Raw genomic sequence first — 17,462 nt, 5'->3', positions numbered from 1 at the left:
TTTGTTTGGTAAACATAATGTTCATTGATGTAATATTTTAGTATTATGTGTCCTTTTAAGTTTACAAAAGTAAGAATGCTCAGAAACCAAATTGATGCGTACCAAATTAAATAAGCATGAAAGCTGCAACTCAGGATTTAGTGAATAACGGACATGTGGTGACCCATATTCAGGAATGTGGGGATTGTCTCAAAATAAATATAAACTTAATTGAAGTTGTCCAATACACATGTGGTTAGCGTGTGGCTATGATATTAATTAGTGAAAACATCATTTTTAATGAAAAATAATCAAATTATAACGAAAAATCGATTTCTCTGAAAACATATTTTTCACTATCAAATCTATATAATTATATAACAAGGTATTCAACTCAAAATGACCCGAAATAGGGTGCATCGCTTTGAACAGCCATTACTTCATCAATTGTGCAGCGATTTCCGTGAACTTGGTCTTATTAAACACAGAAATGAATTTCCTTTCTGGAAATGTATCAGAGCCCTCAGTCTATCAAATCTGCCGCCGAATTTCGGCGGCAGTCGCCCACCTGAAAAGTATATTTTTTTCTCCAAAAAAACAGATTTTTTCCCCCTCAGAAAAATTTAAAAAAATCGCTGATTTATATTTGAAAATTGACTCCAATATATCAAACTTGTATTTTACCCTTTTTTTCACCCACTTTAATTTTGTGTTTAATCTGACATTCATAATCCAGTTTTGACCAGATTGTCTGCTTTCATTGTACATCACTTTAACACCTGTGTACTGCGATAAACAATAACACCATTGGCCAAACATCACAGGTCATTTTGGGTGTTACCATGCTCTCTTGAATTTGCTTTGAACTGCCGAAACACACCATTGCACACATGAAGGTGTATACAATTATAACTGTAAATGTCACAAGTCAATACTGACCTATCTCAACAATCATTGCGCGTTAGATACAATGTTAAATACTTGCTTTTAATTTAGAGGTACTATCAAAGCCCATGCTTTCCATGAGAATGAATGACGTCATTTTGTACATGGGTCTAATTTGTGCATGCTTTCTTGAACAATAAAACTTGACAATTGTTTTCGGATTACAAATTTAATGATACGCATTTGAAAATACTTACATGGAATAATGTTTTGTTTAATACCAATGAATAACATATGGATATAACGCATACTTCAATAAGGTAGGTAAATAGCGTGTTTTGAGATTGCCAAACTATGCTAATGCATACATACACATGCATGAATAACCTGACAAATTATATCGCGCGCCGGATATATCATGGTCGCGATCTTTGGTTTAAGACAGACTTTGCATGCAAATGGACACAGCACTAGCTTGTTTTAGGAACAAAAAGGACATAATGGTGGACTTTTAAATAAGATTACTGTTATATAGATTGAGTAAAAGTCCACCTTTCTGTCCTATATAGACAGTCACATATATAGAAATATATGTTTATAACAGTTAAACATAGTTGTTGTTTTTTAGTTATAAAAATTCCCCCATTTACAAAAAATTCCCCCTCCTAAGGGCTGCGGACCCCTTCCCCCAAAGTAGTGTAAGGGCGCTGTGTTCATATATTGCAATTATTTGTATGCTCCCCGAAATAAAATTTATGCGGAACATATAGTTGCCAGTTTGTCCTTCCTTACTTCCTTCCGTCACGCTTTTGCTACCGTTTCTCATAGCGCCTTCATATCCTTTACCAATCGCTTTCATATTTGGCATGTAGGTACCTTGCATGAACCTCTACCTTTTGATGAGGTTTGAGGTCACTGGGGTCAAGGTCACCGAGGCTAATAATAGACTTCCTTCTGTCACACTTTTGCTACCGTTTCTCATAGCGCCTTCAATACTTAACCAATCGCTTTCATATTTGGCATTTAGGTACCTTGCATGGACCTCTACCTTCTGATGACGTTTGAGGTCACTGGGGTCAAGGTCAACGAGGCTAATAATAGTTTTTTTTAGGTGGTTATTAACACATAGATTGACAAAGCGCATCATCGGGGAGCATCCATCAGTTTCACTGATATTCTTGTTTACAAATGCTGTGTCAAATTTCAAGAAATAACACGATACACATGTAATCCCATAAAGACCTAAGTGATCCGGTAATGGCTGAATTAGTGTACCATGAAATTTGCGCTGTAAACAAATAATATTTTTTTGGGAAATTTAAAACCGCTGGCATGTTTTAATAGGAAAGACATGTGTCTATCTAGGTTTAATGGTTTATTTACTGAATGCGTGGTGTTTACATTGAAATGAGACTCGAAGTCCTTAGCTATCCGTTATACAACAATCGACTGTATGGTTTTTGCTTGCTGTACAGCAGCATTTTACAGGTGCTGCTTGGATGCTGCATGCAATTTTTTTACATCAATCTATTCTTAAAGTTGTCGATGCCCGTCATAAAGCTGAAGAGTCAGTATCATTCACATTGCAGACAGAGCAAGGGTCACAATACATTTTCTTTGTTTCTTTAATGTACTTTAGCCAAGGAAACCTCTTGCCACGATGGCTGGAACGACCTAACCCTTTTTTTTCATACTCCATTTTTTGTCCCCTACCGGTGAAACCGGAGGGGACTTATGGTTTGCACTCCATCTGTCAGTCTGTCTGTCTGTCAGTCCGTCACACTTTTCTAGATCCTTGACCTTCGATAACTTTAAATGTTCTTAATATTTTTTCATGAAACTTGAAACATGATTAGATGGCAATATGGAGATTATGCACGTCATTTCATTTTGTGCCTACGTCAAAAAATCTGGTTGCTATGGCAACAAATATATATAAAAAAAATACTGACAATGGTGGAGTTTCACCGGTAGGGGACCATATTGCTTGGCAATCTCTTGTTCTTGAGGGACTTATGTATCTACATTCTTCTTTATTATCCTCTCAGACGTAAATAAAATATGGTGTAGAAGCCTACATGTTTAATGAAAGTGGTTTGTTTTAAATATTTATCAAAATCAAACCATTTACATATATTTGCATCCACAAACTAAACCTCCACCCGGCACTTTTGTCAAAATGAGTATGAGCCGCATTTTACACAATACACATTAGAAAAGGTTGCAAACTACCAAAAACTAGCGCAGCCATGATGTGCAAAAGGTACAATTTAAATACACCAGGTTATTAGGCATTTTTACAATTTAAGATATTAAAATAAATGGTCCACCACCGGTCCAGTGAAATTGTGGTCGACCACCGGTCCAGTGAAATTGCGATTGTTGCTGGACCATGTGAAAATTTGGTGGACTTGGTCCACGGTCCACCGCTTAACGTCGAAGATATATTATCCAGCAATTTTACTTCCCCAATTGGGAAAAGTACCTGAACCATACCGATTTGGAAAAATTAGCGCGAAAAAACCCTGAATTTGGGAAAATGTGCATCGTGAAATCGTCCAAGTGGGAACTACAGTATTTTTAGCGAGGCTGTTTTCGGAGAAAACCTGAGGTATTGTCATAGCCAGCTCGTCGTGTCGTGTCGTGTCGTCCACTGGCGTCGTGCTAAAACCTTAACATTGGCTCTAAAATCAAAGTGCTTCCACCTACAACTTTGAAACTTCATATGTAGATGCACCTTGATGAGCTCTACATGCCACACCCATTTTGGGGTCACTAGGTCAAAGGTCAAGGTCACTGTGACCTCTAAAAAAAAAAAAATATGACAAGCTTTACCATCCGAGCGTGGCACCTGTTATGCGGTGCTCTTGTTTAATTGCTTGGTATCAAATGCAAAAATCAACTCAAATATTGATTTACACTCTTCATTTTGGCTTGAAATGTTCAGTGTAAGTGCTCATTTTATTTGTTAACTTGCAGATAATGTACTTTTGGAACAAAATTGATGTAATTTGCCTTCCTTTTGGGAAATTTTCAGACAGCAATTGGGAATTTTGTAGTTTTTCTTCAATAGGGAAAGTACCTTTTACAGGTACTTTTGATATACAGAAGGGCAAAACTTGCTGATATCAGTGAGCAAAACGTCTACCACTTTTCAACACAAATATCAGTGGCACGTAATGGTAGTGGCACGAAACGTCCATTAACCATAAATGCATATTGTTATTGATTTACACAGTCAACATAAAGATTTAACACTCGACCACTGCATATTTTCAGAATTGACAATAAAATCTTAGTAACACCTCAGAATATGTTTAAACATAATGTGAACTGATTTCATTTCAGGTTTTTTTTTTATAAAATATTTATTCTGTGAACAATTGCATCGTCAAAATCATGTGTTATGTAGGCTAAAAATGAGTTGTGATACAGATAATGCAGAAGTTTCTCTATATATTACTCTTTATTTCTTAACAATTGAAATACTTAAAGTGTGCTTGAATTTTGTCTGTTAATTCAGTATTAACTCTGCATTTAAACCTCTGTTTAATTATCACTCCAAAATATGAAAGAAGCTGTTATTAACAAAATGGTGGTATTAAAATAAGTATTTAATTACATCTTCGATAATATTGTACTATCTAAACTATGAGGATGTAGTTAAAGTGCTTACATCACTTAAAGAATGTATTTCTCGTAATAGAGTTGACGATATAAGCACGTGCTCAACTAAAACCGCAAGTACTGCTTAGTACTTGAATATTTCTCCCTCTAGCGAAGGAACAAAGATTTCAAAAGGATTTTAATATCAAAATGAGTGCATCAAAACGTGTTGCTGTTGTAAGTATTATTGAGCATGATAGTCAATAAACAATAGCCTGGGGTTTTATCTGATTTAAGGGAAAGGGCCTGGCTTTTTTTGAGGGGAAAACAATTGTGCGAAATGCCGGATTTTGAGCAAAAGAATTACTAATATGATAAAAAGTTTCAAAAAAAAAAAAAAAAAAATATACGTCTAGGGGAAAGGGCCGATATTCGGCGTGTCTCAAAGAAGAAAAAAACAAACTTTTATAAAAATCTTTCATGTATCAAACATTGCAAAGTCAAATATATATATCTTTTTCATGCTTTATAGTTGTATATATTATATATACAGGATGTTAAATAAAGCTATATGTTTCGCAAAATTCAATATGTATGATTGTGTTAAGTTGTTAACATGTTGCTTTTATATTACACATGTTAATATTTGTTAAGTAAAAGATGTATGATGTACATTTATTTTTATGCTCCCCCAAAAAATTTCGTCCGTCCGTGCACAATTTTTGTCCGGGCTATTTCTCACCAACTGATGACCAGATCATTAGGGGACTGTGCAGGCAAAGTAATGTAACTCTGACTGGCATTTTGACAGAATTATGTGCCCTTTTTATACTTAGAAAATTGAAAATTTGGTTATGTTTTGTGTTTAGGTCCACTTTATTCCTACAGTATCAAAGCTATTGCTTTCATACTTGCAACACTTATTAACTATCGTAAGGGGACTGTGCAGGCAAAGTTATGTAACTCTGACTGGCATTTGGACGAAATTATGGGCCCTTTATACTTAGAAAATTGAAAGTTTGGTTAAGTTTTGTGTTTTGGTCCACTTTACCCCTAAAGTATCATAGATATTGCTTTCATACTTGGAACACTCGCAAACTATCATAAGGGTACAGTAAAAGGACAAGTTGCATAACTCTGGATGTCATTTTTACGGAATTATGGCCCTTTTTTGACTTAGTAACTTTGAATATATGGTTAAATTTTGTGTTTCGATCCACTTTACTTCTTAAGTATCAAGGCTATTGCTTTCAAACTTAAAATACTTTCATGCTATCATGAGGTTACTGTACCTGGCAAGATGCATTTTACCTTGACCTTTGAATGACCTTGACTCTCATGGTCAAATTATTAAATTTTGCTAAAATTGCCATAACTTCTTTATTTATGATTAGATTTGATACTTTGACAAAACTACTCTTACCTGACATACCACAATAGACTCTACCCAAACCATCGCCTGTGACACCCCCCCCCCCCCCGAATCCCCCCTTTTTTTTTTTTTTTAAGATCATCTCACAAATGACCACCACACCCTCACACTATACCCCCCCCCCACCCCACCCCCTCCCCAAATTATTTTTTTTAAACGGTTAAAAAACAAAACTATTTATTTTGATTATTTTATGTTTGAAATACCGTCCAACCATCGCACCCAAGAATCACCCGCCACCCCCCCTCCCCCCACCCGAATCCCCCCCCCCCCCCCCCACCCTAACTTTTTTTTTTTTTTTTTTAAGATCATCTCACAAATTACCACCACACCCTCACGCTATACCCCCCCCCCCCCCACCTCACCCCCCATTTTTTTTTTGAAACGGTTAAAAAACAGTTTTATGTTTGAAATACCGTCCAACCATCGCACCCAAGAATCCCCACCCCCCCCATTTTTTTTTTCTTTTTTTCGCATTTTTGGAAGATAATGTAATAAATGTCCACACCCCCACACAATGCACCCCTCTTCACTCCACCCCTCCCTCCTTTGTGATTGAAAATGAGAGTCCCTTCACCTTTAAAAAGAAAATAGATGAGCGGTCTGCACCCGCAAGGCGGTGCTCTTGTTCACAGAGTTATGGCCCTTTGAAATTTTCCATTAACTGTACATACATGTATGGTGCAATTCTTGTCCGGGCTATTTCTCAGCAACTAATGACCGGAATTCAATAAAACTTTATGGGAAGCTTCACTACCAAGAGGAGATGTGCATATAAGCAGCGGGTTCTGGTCGGATGATTTTTCACAGAGTTATGGCCCTTTGAAATTTTCCATTAACTGTACATATAGTGCAATTCTTGTCCGGGCTATTTCTCAGCAACTAATGACCGGAATTCAATGAAACTTTATGGGAAGCTTCACTACAAAGAGGAGATGTGCATATTATCACCTGGTTCTGGTCGGATGATTTTTTTCACAGAGTTATGGCCCTTTGAAATTTTCCATTAACTGTACATATAGTGCAATTCTTGTCCGGGCTATTTCTCAGCAACTAATGACCAGAATTCAATGAAACTTTATGGGAAGCTTCACTACCAAGAGGAAATGTGCATATTATCAGCGGGTTCTGGTCGGATGATTTTTCACAGAGTTATGGCCCTTTGAAACTTTATATATAAAAAAATTCTTGTCCCCCCAACTACTGTGCCCTCAAGACGTTTCCTTTTATCTGAATATATACTGCAATATTGTGAAAAAAAACACCTTTGGGAAGCATCACCCATCTCCGACGGTTTCTTGTTTTGTTTAATTGCAGGTGACTGCGGCCAAACTACCTCTTGTTCGGGGTCTCTGTAAAGAGTTTCAGGGCGATGTCATCATAACTGGTATGTTTCAAATACAAATACAGTGCCAAGCGAAATTAAAAAGCTTAAAGTGTTTTTGCTTTTTAGTCGTCTATATTTATAAAGTAGATGCTTACAAAGGTTTGTCATAAATCTTTTTATTTGTATTTACCGAGTCATTTACAAGAGTTTCTCTCAATAAACTGTAAATTTGCTGAGGTGTTCATCTAACCACCGAGAAGTCCCCAGTCAGGGATAATTTTTTATATCTCTTCAAAGACTGGATCTTCCTGTAAGCAAAAGGCTTTCAAAACAATCGAGCTAAAGTATCTAGAATAATGCCACATAAGTTAATACTAATTAATGATATTTACTGTGTTTATTTTTTATCCCCTGCCATAGGCGGAGGGATATTGTTTTGGCGTTGTCCATCTATCCGTCCGTCTTTCCGTCCGTCCGGCACTTTTGTGTCCGGAGCCATATCTTGGAAGTGGTTTGGCGGATTTCATTAAAACTTGGTATGAGTATATATATGGATAAGAGGATGATGCACACCAAATGGCATTGTACACCGTCTGTTAATAACGGAGTTATGACCCTTTGTATCTTGAAAAAATGCTTTTTTGAGTGTCAAATATAACACTTTTGTGTCCAGAAGCATATTGGCGGGTGATATCAATTCAACGAATTTGCTTGTTTGTTTTAGTTTCTTCAAGAGATTTCAGAAATGGAAGAAGCATACTGGTAATTTTTATACTAAACTATGGAGAGCATGCCATTGTTATTATGTGTTCCATCTTCTAGCCCGAGACATGGCCAGAGGTAAAGACATGTTGAATAAATTGAATAAAGAAGGACTCGAGCCTGTTCTTCACGACCTAGACAACACAGATGACGCAAGCCTCCAGAAATTCCACAACTTTCTGCAGAAGGACTACGGAGGCCTGGACTTGCTAGTGAATAATGCAGCCATAGTTAGCAGGGTCAGGAGTGAGATTTTTATTGGTTTATTATTTTTATGCTCCAGAAGGTTGGCATATCGTTTTTGAACTGTCCGTCAGTCTGTCCGTCTGTCAGTCAGTCTGTCCGTGTCCGAAAACTTTAACATTGGTTTTAACTTTTGCAATATTGAAGATAGCAACTTGATATTTGACATGCATGTGTATCTCATGGAGCTGCACATTTTGAGTGGTGAAAGGTCAAGGTCATGCTTCAAGGTCAAAGGTCTAATATATGGCTTCAAAGCAGTGCAGAAGGGGGCATTGTGTGTTTGACAAACACATCTCTTGTTTCCTCAGCAAAGCTAAAGCGGGTTATATGTTATTCTTATTTTCGTGTCTGCTCCATTATTGATCTTAAATATCTTGTGACGTATTTTTATGAAACTAGGCTGCAATAATGTTTAAGGGCATTAAGACCGTTTGCAGCAAGCATTACAGTTGCGAAGACTCCTAAAAATATATGTGTAGTGACTTTGCACTAACACAGATTTCGGTATGTGAATTTTTGTTGTTGCAGAATGCGGCTTTTCTCTCCTTTTCTGAACAAGTCAAGTTTGCCATGGCAAAAAATTTCTGGGGAACTTCAAATATCTGCAAGGTTCTGTTTCCATTACTAAGACCGCATGCTAGGTAAGCGAAGTGGGGTCAGTATATTTAAGGGACTGTCAACCACGACGACGAAGAAAAGAAAAGTTGTAAAATGCCGTATTTTTTAGCTCACCTGAGCACAACGTGCTCATGGTGAGCTTTCGTGATAGCCTTTTGTCCGTCGTGCGTCGTCTGTCCGTCGTCAACATTTGCCTTGTGAACACTCTAGAGGCAACATTTCTTGTCCGATCTTCATGAAACTTGGTCAGAACATTTGTCCCATTGATACCTCGACTGAGTTCAAAACTGGGTCATGCTGGGTCAAAAACTAGGTCACTGGGTCAAAAAAAGAAAAACCTCGTGAACACTGTAGAAGTTATATTTGATGCCCAATCTACATGTAACTTTGTCAAAATGTTTGTCTTAATGATATGTTGGTTGAGTTAAAAAATGGTTCCGGTCCGTTCAAAAACGTGGCCGCCAGGGGGCAGGGCAGTATTCCCTATATGGCTATAGAGAAACCTTGTGAACACTCTAGAAGTCACAATTTTTGCCCAATCATCATGAAACTTGGTCAAAACATTGGTTTCATTGATATCTCAGATGAGTTCGAAAATGGTCCAGATCGGTGAATAAACATGGCCGCCAGAGGGCGGGGCAGTTTTCTCAATATGTTTATAGTGAAAACATGTGAACACTCTCGAAGTCACATTTTTGGTCCAATCTTCATGAAATTTGGTCAGAACATTTGTTTCCTAGATACAACGGTTGAGTTAGAAAATGGTTCGAATAGGTAAAAAAACATGGCCGCCAGGGGGGGTCTTTTTCCTTATATTTATCTAGTAAAAAAGCTTGTGAACACTCTAGAAGTCACATTTTTTGCCTAATCATCATGAAATTAGGTCAAAACATTGGTTATGTAGATATCTTGGATGAGTTTGAAAAAAGTCGTGAACATTTGAAAAACATGGCAGCCAGGGGGTGGGGCAGTTTTCTCTATATGTATATAGTGAAAACATGTGAACAGTCCATAAGACACATTTTTTGCCCAATCTATATAAAATTTGGTCAGAACATTGGTTTCCTTGATACGACCATTGAGTTCAAAAATGGTTCGGATCGGTAAAAAAACATGGCTGCCAGGGGGGGTCTTTTTCCTTATATTTGTATAGTAAAAAAAGCCTGTGAACACTCTAGAAGTCACATTTTTTGTCCAATCATCATGAAACTTGGTCAAAACATTGGTTTTATGGATATCTTGTTATGATATCTAGGGCGAGTTCCTTTATGGTTGCGGTCTGTTGAAAAACATGGCTTTAAATGGCTTTATAGTGTAATCTTGTTTACACTCTACTATGAAATAACCGATGTACACGTTGAATGAAATTCATGCATATTATGATATTCATGATCTCCATGCAGTCATCTGAATAGTAATTCTGCCGATAAGATACAAATGTATACAATTAAATTGCAATTTTTTTAAATATTTTTTTTATCTTTTCTGAAGAGGATTATTATGTTTATGATTGGTTGGGGATGAAGTGCAACAAACATATTTTTGCCATCTGGAAACCCTTTATTGAATATTCTCAAAATTTCAAGTAGTAATATTGATTTCACAGAAAATTACTTAGGGGAGAAACAACTGTATACAACTTGAATTCTGTTTGACCTCCAATCATGAATGCCTGTCTTGTCAGGAATGCACTCTTATTTCTCAATAGCACAGTTCTGCTGTGACGTCACTAATTGCTTAGCTGACCTCTGTGCAGAGGTCACGTGGTTTAACCTCAGACAAAGATTCACTACATGTTCTGTACACTGCAATATTTACATAGAGCAAAATGGCAAATTACGCTTCGATGATGGGAATTAAATGGGCATCTTGTTATTTGTCCAGAAGTTTTTGAAATTTGTGTACCTAGGAACCTGAATCCTGTAGTTCTTGATTCATTCCAGAATGTATTTCACAAAGCAATACATTCAGGAATTAATCAAGAACTACAGGATTCAAAATGTGTATAGCTAACTACTAGTCAATTTTATTCTTTCTGTAACACATTATATTTATTTTTATTTGGCTACATAAAAAATAAAATTGACTAGTTATCCATTTACTTGTGACTGTCAGTCAATTAGCAAAAAACTACACATCAGGCAATATGGTTTGCATTTAGCTTCAGTTTTGACTGATATTTTTACAACAAAAGTTTTAAATTGTGAATTATGTTGATTGGATGAATTACTAAGGTTTCAAGTTATTAAAGACAAGTTCTTTTTAAAATTTAAAGTTAATTTATATATACACATCAACAGTAACAGTACTTGAATTGCATGAACTTTTAGACTATTGTATTTACATGTATATTTGTACATTTTGCATTGTTATGAGAAATACAAGTATATAATTATTTACATCATTAAACATTTGTTACCCAGCTACTTGTTCTTTTAATAACTAAGACAATTTGAGTTATACAGAATATGTTTTAATAACATTGTGTAGAAAGATTTCATTAACATATCATAATCAAACGAACCAGTACTAAGCAACAATGCTTTCCCTATAAAAAAGTGATAGCTACTAAGCAACAGTGTTTATTACCGGTACCTTCACCCTTTTTAGCTCATCTATTTTTTGAAAAAAAATTATGAGCTATTGTCATCACCTTGGCGTCGGCGTCTGCGTCGGCGTTGGCGTCCGGTTAAGTTTTGCGTTTAGGTCTACTTTTCTCAGAAAGTATCAATGCTATTGCATTCAAACTTGGTACACTTACTTACTATCACGAGAGGACTGGGCAGGCAAAGTTAGATAACTCTGGCGTGCAATTTGACAGAATTATGTGCCCTTTTTATACTTAGAAAATTGAAAATTTTGGTTAAGTTTTGCGTTTAGGTCCACTTTTCTCAGAAAGTATCAATGCTATTGCATTCAAACTTGGTACACTTACTTACTATCATGAGTGGACTGGGCAGGCAAAGTTAGATAACTCTGGCGTGCATTTTTACAGAATTATGTGCCCTTTTTATACCTAGAAAATTGAAAATTTTGGTTAAGTTTTGTGTTTAGGTCCATTTTATTCCGTAAGTATCAAAGCTATTGCTTTCATACTTGCAACACTTACTAACAATCATAAGGGGACTGTGCAGGCAAAGTAATGTAACTCTGACTGGCATTTTGACAGAATTATGGGCCCTTTTTATACTTAAAAAATTGAAAATTTGGTTATGTTTTGTGTTTAGGTCCACTTTATTCCTACAGTATCAAAGCTATTGCTTTCATACTTGCAACACTTATTAACTATCATAAGGGGACTGTGCAGGCAAAGTTATGTAACTCTGACTGGCATTTGGGCGGAATTATGGGCCCTTTATACTTAGAAAATTGAAAATTTGGTTTAGTTTTGTGTTTTGGTAAACTTTACCCCTAAAGTATCATAGATATTGCTTTCATACTTGGAACACTCGCAAACTATCATAAGGGTACAGTAAAAGGACAAGTTGCATAACTCTTGTTGTCATTTTTACGGAATTATGGCCCTTTTTTGACTTAGTAACTTTGAATATATGGTTAAATTTTGTGTTTCGATCCACTTTACTTCTTAACTATCAAGGCTATTGCTTTCAAACTTCAAATACTTTCATGCTATCATGAGGTTACTGTACCTGGCAAGTTGAATTTTACCTTGACCTTTGAATGACCTTGACTCTCAAGGTAAAATTATTAAATTTTGCTAAAATTGCCATAACTTCTTTATTTATGATTATATTTGATTGATACTTTGACAAAACTACTCTTACCTGACATACCACAATAGACTCCACCCAAACCATCCCCCGTGCCCTCCTCCCCCCCCCCCCCCACCCCCCCCCCCCCCCCCCCGAATCCCCCTCCTATTTTTTTTTATTTTTTTTTTAAGATCATCTCACAAATGACCACCACACCCTCACACTATACCCCCCCCCAAATTTCATTTTTTTTAAGCGGTTAAAAACACAAATATTTATTTTTATTATTTTATGTTTGAAATACCGTCCAACCATCGCACCCAAGAATCCCCCCCACCCCCATGTTTTTTTTGTTTTTTTTGTTGCATTTTTTTTCCGCATTTTTGGAAAATAATGTAATAAATGTCCACACCCCCACACTATACACCCCTCTTCACTCCACCCCTCCCTCCTTTGTGATTGAAAATGAGAGTCCCTTCACCTTTAAAAAGAAAATAGATGAGCGGTCTGCACCCGCAAGGCGGTGCTCTTGTTCTAAATTTTAATCTCATAATTCTCTTTATTTTCTTATAAAATTCCACCCAAATTGATGTTATCTGGAGCCATTTTGCTTATCAGACAGAAAGTGTAAACAAAGAAACTTGTCTGAGCTAGGTGCAGTCTTGAATGATGTCACTGATAAGGGATACAGGTGAATCTAAAAATAGCACAGCTAAAATGTGCTATTGATCCCATTCATCCCCCTGCTTATCAGCAACTAATTAATTCCCTATTGACTGTACCTGAATTGTTAATTTGATGTAACAGGCTTGCAGCTTAAAGACCGGGGAAGCAGTATAAAAGGGCCGCAAACTCACAAAATGTCTACTTTTCAGTTGTACACTGGTGTGTAAACAGCAGAAAACATAAATGATTATTTTCATAGTATTTAAGTTTGTATTCAATATTTTTCAATGAAATTTGGCATACATATCCTTTAGTATACAAACAATATGTATGTTTAATTTGGTGGTTGAAAGTTATATAGTTAGTGACTTACAGAAAAAGTTTTTTGTTGTCTGCTTGAAATTCAAATTTCCCTGTAAATGCTAAGCACCGCCCACTTGAAAAATTATGAACTTCTCTCAGCCAATGACTCAAATCAAGTTTAAATGTAAATACAGATGGAATGCTATACCAAATGGCTGTCTGCTAAAACACGTGTTTCTATTTATAAACACTCTAATGTTATCAGCAAATCACTGGCAGATAAGCCCAGCCTACTAGTTAATGCAGGTTAACATTTTTAATTACCACCGCAAAATCAAGCAGTTGAGATCCGGCTTTTAAAAGCCCTTAGTCCCTAGAAATAGGCCCCAGCTGGGAACTCACATCAAAGACCTTCAAACTGATAAGAGTGGAACACAATTGTTATGGCACACAGTTTATGGATGTCAGGTCCGTAGTTTTGGTGTGATTATCAAAAATTTGTGTTTTAAATAGGGTTGATTGTTGTTTTAATTGGAAATATAATTGCAAGGTGAGTCTGAAAATAAGTCCAGTTTGTTTAAAAGCAAGGCCCTGAGGTGGGTTGCAGATTTCTTTTTATTGCTATAGTGAAACATTGTGAACTCTCTATAAGTCACATTTTTGTTAAATCTTAATTAAACATGCTGAGAACACATGTTCCTAAAATATATTGATTTACTTTGAAAATGGCTCCGGTGCTCTGAAGAGCATGGTTTCCAGGGGTGAGCAAATTTCTTATTGTGAACCTTATGATGATATTAATGTTTCATGAAGTACTTTTATTATTTTGAACTCCACCTTCCCAGAATAGTTTAGTTCCTTTGGGTCTCAGGTGAGCGCCTTAGGGCCCATGGCCCTCTTGTTACAATTATTAATTTATATTGATTAAAATATCATGACTGGTATATACATATTACATTACTTGAAAAAAGTTCATATTTTCAGTATATTCGGTAATAAAATTTCGCGATGTGAATTCAAAAGTACATTGCGAAAATAGGTGACATAACGATATACACACTATAAATAACGCAAGTAGATTGATAATTTTATATATAAAATATATACAATTCACTATGCATGCTCAATTTGCATTCATGGGTTTACCACATGACAATGATGATCAATCTACTGGCGTTATTTATAGTTAACTGGTAAGTTACCTGGTAGACAGACCCAGTAAAATTTATTACCGAATATACTAGAAATATGAAAACTTAACTTTTTTCAAGTAATTTAATATACCAGTCGTGATATTTTAATCAATATAAACTAATAATTTAAAAAAAATACGGTATTTTACAACTTTTCTTTTCTTCGTCGTCTTGGTTGCCAGTCCCTTTAAAAGAGGGTAATATATGAGTCAATCAGTTATGTAATTGATTCATTTAGATCTACTAAGGGAGTATGTTCTGTGTATGGGTGGTAATCAATATGTTACGCCAATCAATAAAAGCAAATGTTCTACGCAAGTCAATGTATCATGCTTAAGGAACAAAAATTATAGATACATTTATTTGTGTATTTTAAAGTCTCGGCATTGAGAATAAGAATAATTTTGTTATTTTTAAACGCCCGTTTTTAATAACGGGACGTATTATAGTTTCACCCTTGGCGGGCGGCGTCCACAGCAGTGTCAGCTCTCTAATTCAAATAGTTTTCATCTGATCCTCACCAAACTTGGTCAGAAGTTGTGTCTAGACAATATCTAGGTCAATTTCGAACGTGGGTCATGCCGGGTCAAAAACTAGGTCACGGGGTCACTTAGTCCATTTCAAGGATTAAGCATGGTGTCCGCTCTCTAATTGAAGTAGTTTTCACCCGATCTTCACCAAATTTGGTCAGAAGTTGTGTCTAGATGATATATAGGTCAAGTTCAAATATGGGTCATGCCGGGTCAAAAACTAGGTCACGAGGTAACGTAGTGCATTTCAAGCATTTAGCATGGTGTCCGCTTTCTAATTGAAGTAGTTTTCATCTGATCTTCACCTAATTTGGTCAGAAGTTTTGTCTAGATGAAATGTAGGTCAAGTTCGAATATGGGTCATACCGGGTCAAAAACGAGGTCACATAGTGCATTTCAAGCATTTAGCATGGTGTCCGCTCTCTAATTGAAGTACTTTTCATCCGTTCTTCACCAAATTTAGTCAGATGTTACATCTAAATGATATCTAGGTCAAGTTCAAATATGGGTCATGCCGGGTCAATAACTAGGTCTTGAGGTCACTTAGTGCATTTCAAGCATTGAGCATGGTGTCCAAAACCTTTGAACGGGTGTATCTTGTGACAGTTTGGCACTCTTGTTAACCAATAGTTTACAGGTACCATGGATTCATTTATCTCAGAAACTATATAATATTTCAACATGAAACTTCATAGGTGTATCAATGAGGTGAAGTGCCATGCACAAAAACTATAGTCAAATTGTTGTTTTTGTATGATATAAATTATCAGGTCTATATCTCGGATACGATACAATATTTCAACATGAAACTTCATGGGTTCGTACTTTATGATAAAATTTGTGTTTTATGAAGTACTTTTATTAATCTTAACTCCACCTTCTCAGAAAAGTTTTGTTCCTTGGGGTCTCAGGTGAGTGCCTTAGGGCCCATGGCCCTCTTGTTTATTGTATTGCCCTGTTCATCCAACCGCGTGTTGGTCTGTCAAAAAATAAAATCAAGCTCATATATCCCTTTGTTTTTTGTTTGATACATGCGTTTGTTTTCATCTGGTGGTTGCTCTATATCACAGATGCTATACAAGATTTCAGATATATATTATCCCCCTTTATAGGCGGAGTGATATTGTTTTGGCGTTGTCCGTCTGTCCGTCCGTCCGGAGCCATATCTTGGAAGTGCTTTGGCGGATTTCATTGAAACTTGGTATCAGTATATATATGAATAAGAGGATGATGCACACCAAATGGCATTGTACACCATCTGTTAATAACAGAGTAATGGCCCTTTGTACATGTATTTTGAAAAAATGCTTTTTAATATAAGCTTAGAGCTTTATCTCCATTAACACATGAGCCAGAGCCATGAAACTTGCCTTAGTTGTTCTCAATCATCTAGGGATGCTTCACATTCAACACCCATAATCCTAGGGGCTAAAGTCAAGGTCACACATTGAGGTCAAAGGTCACAAATTTGATGAATTATTCATTATTTAGTCATTCCTTTACTATGCATCAAGGGATTCTGTAGTAACTGTCCACAATTGTTCTCCATTATCTAGCTGCGTGTCAAAAATAAGATCCAGGTTGCTAGAGTCATGGTCAAAGTCACACACAAAAGTCAAAATCACACATTTTGATTAAATATGCCTTATTTGGTAATGATTCCACCATAGTAAAATGGATTCTCAAAATGTTCTGATGTAATTGTTCTCAATAATCAGGCACAACCCTTCACTTGTACCTTTTCTTTAAGTTCTACACCCATCCATAAACAAAATTTATTTGGCGGGGGATATCAATTCAACAAATTTGCTTGTTGTTTATAGGGTTAATTAAACCTTTATTACCGTAAAGTGTATCATTCTATTATTTTATACGTAATTGTGTACAGAGTTTTGCTTTGCAAGTATTTTGCTGGCGATATCAATTCAATTAATTCACTTGCTTATAAAGTGAGGATTAGAAGGCCATTTGGTTTTGTGCAAAGCAAATTAGCTTATCTTGTTTGACAGTGAACTGGTAACGGAGATCCAGCTATTTCTCATTCAAGGTGTATAACCCCTTCCCTTTATGTTTTTTTTTGTCACTGACATTAATATACAATTCATACCATACACAATTTTAACCAACTGTCTGTATTGACAACCTTAACATTTCCATCTAGACTACATAATGCTGCAACGAACTTACTTGTTCGTAGATTAT

At 36.1% G+C, this 17,462-nt stretch overlaps 1 protein-coding gene across 6 annotated transcripts in view; it reads left to right on the top strand.

The window, feature by feature from the left end:
- LOC127843652 (carbonyl reductase [NADPH] 3-like) overlaps nucleotides 1-17,462 on the top strand; it is a 38,554-nt gene that overhangs the window by 8,018 nt on the left and 13,074 nt on the right. For 4 of the 6 annotated variants that reach the window (XM_052373353.1, XM_052373350.1, XM_052373355.1 and 1 more), the window contains 3 exons: nucleotides 7,220-7,289; nucleotides 8,052-8,230; nucleotides 8,766-8,878. In XM_052373353.1, the coding sequence (XP_052229313.1) occupies nucleotides 7,220-7,289; nucleotides 8,052-8,230; nucleotides 8,766-8,878 (362 nt within the window). Of the gene's footprint in view, nucleotides 1-4,570; nucleotides 4,708-7,219; nucleotides 7,290-8,051; nucleotides 8,231-8,765; nucleotides 8,879-17,462 lie in introns of all 6 variants that reach the window. The other 2 variants (XM_052373352.1, XM_052373351.1) reach the window with 1 other exon arrangement.

Source organism: Dreissena polymorpha, chromosome 9 (assembly GCF_020536995.1).
Source record: "Dreissena polymorpha isolate Duluth1 chromosome 9, UMN_Dpol_1.0, whole genome shotgun sequence".
NCBI classification, from domain to species: domain Eukaryota; kingdom Metazoa; phylum Mollusca; class Bivalvia; order Myida; family Dreissenidae; genus Dreissena; species Dreissena polymorpha.
The sequence above is the reverse complement of the archived record's forward strand: the minus strand, read 5'-3'. Positions and strand labels throughout refer to the sequence as shown.